This window comes from Sinocyclocheilus grahami, unplaced genomic scaffold (assembly GCF_001515645.1).
Source record: "Sinocyclocheilus grahami isolate Dianchi unplaced genomic scaffold, SAMN03320097.WGS_v1.1 scaffold1133.1, whole genome shotgun sequence".
In the NCBI taxonomy this organism is placed as follows: Eukaryota; Metazoa; Chordata; class Actinopteri; order Cypriniformes; family Cyprinidae; genus Sinocyclocheilus; species Sinocyclocheilus grahami.
The window spans coordinates 136,960-142,494 of record NW_015506312.1 but is presented as its reverse complement, the minus strand read 5'-3'; the positions used below and the strand labels follow the sequence as shown (position 1 = coordinate 142,494).

General features: G+C 38.2%; 1 protein-coding gene across 1 annotated transcript in view; it reads left to right on the top strand.

The window, feature by feature from the left end:
* LOC107567197 (ras GTPase-activating protein-binding protein 1-like) overlaps window positions 1-1,538 on the top strand; it is a 9,026-nt gene extending 7,488 nt beyond the window's left edge. The window contains exons 2-3 of the mRNA XM_016252839.1: window positions 342-451; window positions 537-1,538. Of these exons, the coding sequence (XP_016108325.1) occupies window positions 342-451; window positions 537-767 (341 nt within the window). The 3' untranslated portion in view covers window positions 768-1,538. The remainder of the gene's footprint in view (window positions 1-341; window positions 452-536) is intronic.
* The last annotated feature ends 3,997 nt before the right edge of the window (window positions 1,539-5,535 follow it).

The following is a 5,535-nucleotide window of genomic DNA, read 5'->3' as shown; positions in this document are numbered from 1 at the left end:
TAAGATCAATTTCTCTTTCATGAGATTACTTCCTCTTTTTGGCCGGGTTTCGTTTCTCCGTGTCGTAAACTCTAGGGGCGAGGCTTCAAAACCGGGGTGTTTTTATGGGCGTGATATTCAAATGACTATTGTTTTCTGCCACCATTTATCAACATGCGATCATTCGTACGATGAGATTGACGGCATACGGATGTTTCATGAATCAGACGTGAACTCTGTCGTAAGTTGATTTGTGCGCACAGATCTGCGCTCGTTTCTACGTTAAGATTGATAAATGAGGCCCACTGAATTTAAAATGTAGATCAGCTCCTGCATTGACTTGCCTTATTTCTCTTGCACAGAGTACGGCACTGTCCTTGAGCTGAGAATCAACAGTGGTGGAAAGCTGCCTAACTTTGGATTCGTGGTATTTGATGATGCTGAGCCCGTGCAGAAGATCCTCAGCAATCGGGTATGCGTGACTTTCAGATGTTGTGCCGAACAGGATGTTTTGACTAATGCAGGATCATCAGAATTACCTTTTCTTTATTCCATAGCCTATTAAACTGCGAGGTGACGTTCGGCTGAATGTAGAGGAAAAGAAGACCCGCTCGGCCCGTGAAGGTGACAGGCGGGACATCCGCCCCAGAGGCCCGGGGGGACCACGCGACAGGGTAGGCGGGTCAAGGGGACCGCCCGCCCGTGGAGGCATGGCTCAAAAACCCAGTTTTGGAGCCGGTCGAGGCACAGGACCCAGCGAGGGGCGTTACGCAGGAGCACGTCAGTGAGGCAGCTCCCACGTCATTCACTGCTGATGCAAGTCACCCTGGTTAACACAGACGGCTTCCCTGTTCCCCTGTCTCCATCCCTCACTCCAGGACCCAGGAGTGTGATTATTCTTCTTTATCTGGACTCTTCCTTTTATTTCTGAGATTGAACTTGAATTTGTTGTAGAAAAACAAAACTACTTGAATTGGGGAAAGGAGAAACCTAGCATTTGGTTTTAGCGTTCTCTCCCTGTTTCTTAAAGGAACGTGTTTTTACTGCTTGGGCAATCCTGTGTATTGCTAGCACCCGCTTTCAGGTCAAGTGCAAGTATGGTTTTATTTGGAATTGTTGCCAAGTCAAATCATGGTTGTGTGTGAATGACTATCTAGCATGTAAAGAATCCTGTTTGCCTTCTACTGTTGCACTTCATCAAGAATGACAACATATTTTAACAACTCTGTTGAGAGAACAAAATAAACTCTATGTACTATTTTGAAGCATGGGTGTCTTGTCTGGGGGAAGAAATTCATTTTAAACTACGCTAGACATTTTAAATGGTGTTAAAAAATTTTTTTATTAGATTTGTGTTTCTAAGAGCAATCCCAAGTATTGTGTGCCCACATATGCAGAATATTTCTTTGGTTAAAATTGCTCTTTGTAAAGTTGATTTTAAAATGCTTATGCAGCAGTAATGAATGAATGATAAAGTCATGGAAATTGCAGGTGCTTTCAGTAGTTCAGTACTAACTAATGTTTTACACATTAAGAAATAAATTGCTTTTGTAAAGGGTCATCTGGATATTGTCATATTGAAATCACGAGGCAAACGCGGTTTCATTGAATGCACTTCTGAAGAGACATTAGTAGCATTGTGTTTGGTAGTGCGACGAGCAAAAAAAACCACACATGCATATATATATATATACAGGTGCATCTCAATAAATTAGAATGTCGTGGAAAAGTTCATTTATTTCAGTAATTCAACTCAAATTGTGAAACTCGTGTATTAAATAAATTCAATGCACACAGACTGAAGTAGTTTAAGTCTTTGGTTCTTTTAATTGTGATGATTTTGGCTCACATTTAACAAAAACCCACCAATTCACTATCTCAACAAATTAGAATATGGTGCCATGCCAATCAGCTAATCAACTCAAAACACCTGCAAAGGTTTCCTGAGCCTTCAAAATGGTCTCTCAGTTTGGTTCACTAGGCTACACAATCATGGGGAAGACTGCTGATCTGACAGTTGTTCAGAAGACACTCCTTGACATCCTTCACAAGGAGGGTAAGCCACAAACATTCATTGCCAAAGAAGCTGGCTGTTCACAGAGAGCTGTATCCAAGCATGTTAACAAAGTTGAGTGGAAGGAAAAAGTGTGGAAGAAAAAATGCACAACCAACCGAGAGAACCACAGCCTTACAAGGATTGTCAAGCACAATCGATTCAAGAATTTGAGTGGAAAAATTTAAGGGGGTCTGAATACTTTCCGTACCCACTGTATATACACACACACATGCACTGTGCTTTTACTAGCGTAAACCATGGGAGAATCAACCTGTACAGTTAAAGGAGCTGAAAAGGTCTAGCCAGAATATGTGAAGACCAAAAAATTGCAAAGGAAGATTTGATGATGGAGAAAATGAGACGTGATGCCATAGTTGCTCCTATTTTTGTCGGACAGGTAAGGGAATGGAGTAAACCACTCTCCAAAACTAGTTTTAATTTACTGTGCTTAATCTACATATAATTTAATGTAGAAATCGATCTAACGTTACATATAAATTATTGGTCACTTTCTAAACAAAAGTGTAGCCGTCCACTAGTAATAAGTAAATCGGTTTTTACCGATGCAAATATGTTAGAAACGATGCATCGCGATACAAATGCCAACTTGTATCCGATGCACACCTTTTAAACCGATGCATCGCATCGCTTATTGTTTTTTGCCGATGCACCGAGCAAATCGGTGAATCTTCCCATCCCTAATAGACATCCATCAGCCACCAAAATGATTACATTTTGCAATATTGTGCCGCCACTCTCAACAAATATCAATATGTTATATTGTCCCAGCAGTGTTCTTTACAGATACCTTATCCTGTGGCACACGCCGGCCAATCATATTTCTATTTTCTGTGTGATTGCATTACTGAGATTACTGGGCCTAATTATGAATTCATGTGCTTGCATCAGACTAAACCCACAACTGTAGCACCTTATAAACTGGATTAACGGTGAGTATGATTAGCTGAAGCCCTGGTGTTGACCAGCAGCAGGTGGCCCAGCATTAGTATTCATGAGAAGGAAAGTGCAGCTTCTCTCCACCACTTTATTTTAAAGCCCCACACCCCACATGGGCTCAAGATGTCCTCATACAGCAGGCCAAAATCCACCAAACATATTTTTTTGTAATTAGTAGACAATAAATCCATTTATTTTCAATATTTATAAAATACATTGACATCAATCAACTAACTATCGTTAGGTAACTATCAGGTACTAACTGTTGCCTGCCTTGTTGGCTAAAGTTAGCTTGGTTAAAGACCTAGTAATTGTTCAAATTGTGTAACTGTTCAATAATTCAATGTATTTAAAAATATGTATATATATATATATATATATATATATATATATATACATATATATTAAATGTTCATATTATTTTTTACGAACAAATCTAAATGAACATATTTCAAATTATATTTTTTGCTGAGATTTGAGTAATCTCAATGTGTATTTTATGCAATGACAGAGTTTTGCGTCATGGTTACATAATGACATCATCGTCCAATGACGTCACAACGTCATTTAACAACTTTTAGCTACAAATCAAGCTGTGTTTAGCAACTTTACATGACAATTAGCTGGCAACACAGGCGAGCAGGGGCTGAGCAGTTGAGAGGGCGTAAAGCAAGCTCTCCTCAGAGCAGTTCTCGCGAGGGCGCATTTTTGTGCGCGGATAATGTTCTGTGCGTTCGCAGTATATATATATATATATATATATATATATTATACGAGTCTTCTGAAGCATTTGAGGAACAGACAGAAATTAGAGTCATTACTCAATGAGAATCTTTCATTTCTTTCCCGGCCCTTCCGGAGGTCTGTGCACCTACAACACTTGTGTTTTTTGCACTGATTGGTATTCAACTTGACGTATATAGGCTATTAAGTGAATGTAAACAGCTGAGAAACAAAAATCATGTAACAGTAGCTATATTAGATCCGTGCACAAGGTCTTAAAGAGACAGCAGCCTAAATAAATCTGCTGCTGTCTGTGTCATTACTCTTTATTTATACAGTGAAGAATATCCAGTGTTATTTTGCAGATGAATAGATTATTCAGTTTCTGTACCTGAATATTGCTGTTAGACCTACCTGAAAAACTCAAATAACTGTTAATTTCATTTGTATATATTTATTGTATTTGTTTGTGCTATTGCTAGTCATTTATTTATTTATTTGTTATTTTTTTATTACGGTTTACTTGTCTTTTTTGTTTAAATTCAATTCAAAGTTTGAAATCAGTTTCTTGCACTGTGTATATTGCACATCAAAATTAGCCCATATCACAATGTAGAGTTTACGTGCGTTCAATTTTTTTGTAGAATCTTCCTAACAATATAAATATGAATCAACACATAATTATAAATTGCAATTCACAGACGTTAACTGATGGATGTTTTTATCAGCTGTTTGGACTCATTCTGACGGCACCCATTCACTGCAGAGGATCCATTAGTGATGATTGTATTTGGTACTTTCAAGACACTTTTGTGACATTCTTGAAGCTGAAATGATTATATTCCCATGGAAAAGAGTGACCTTCACATTCTTCATTATGTATCCATTTGTGTTCCACAAAATACATTTATGCAAACTTGGATCAACATGATGGTGAGCAAATAATGACAGATTTCATTCCATTTTGACTGAACTATGCCTTTAAAAACATTTTACCCCCAGAGTTTTTATTTTATTGCAAAGTTGTTAATAAAACAAAATGCTCAAAATCCCTATTGCTAATTTCTCATATATTGAGGGAAAAAACATTCTGTCAAAGCCTTCATGTTTCACTGGCTTCAGGCCCTGCGGCGGTTTTCAGTGTCAGCTGTAATGTAATTCCAGTCCCACTGTAATGCGTCAGAGGGGTCGGGTGGTCTAGAAATGGGGGAGGGGGCTTTTCCAGACTACTCAAGCGAGGGGAAGAATTGACTGAGCCTTTGTGGTCCATAATCGACTTGCATAATTTAAAAGCCTGAGTGAGGATGGCCATAAGGCCGAGTATGGATGGATTTAAATGCAGCCATACGGGGCCTCTGGGAAATTTGTGCAAAGTGTACTTTCCAGTGCCTGCATCTGCTTAATTGACTTTCCTCTAAAACTGGTTGGCGTATATAAATCTCCAAACAAGCAAATTATTCAAACTAAGAATATTCATTTCAATATTCAACTTGACTTTGACTTTTAAATTTTAAAAGAGGGAGAAGTGTAATACAACCAGTTATTCCAGCTTGCTGTTATTGACCAAATACTTATTTTCCACCATAATTTGCACATAAATACTTAAAAAATCCTACAATGTGATTTTCTGGATTTTTTTTCTCATTTTGTCTCTCATAGTTGAGGTATACCTGTGATGAAAATTACAGGCCTCTCTCATCTTTTTAAGTGGGAGAACTTGCACAATTGGTGGCTGACTAAATACTTTTTTCCCCCACTGTATATATATATATTGTCATATATTATGAGTAGCAAAAGCAGTAACATAACTGTAAAAACTA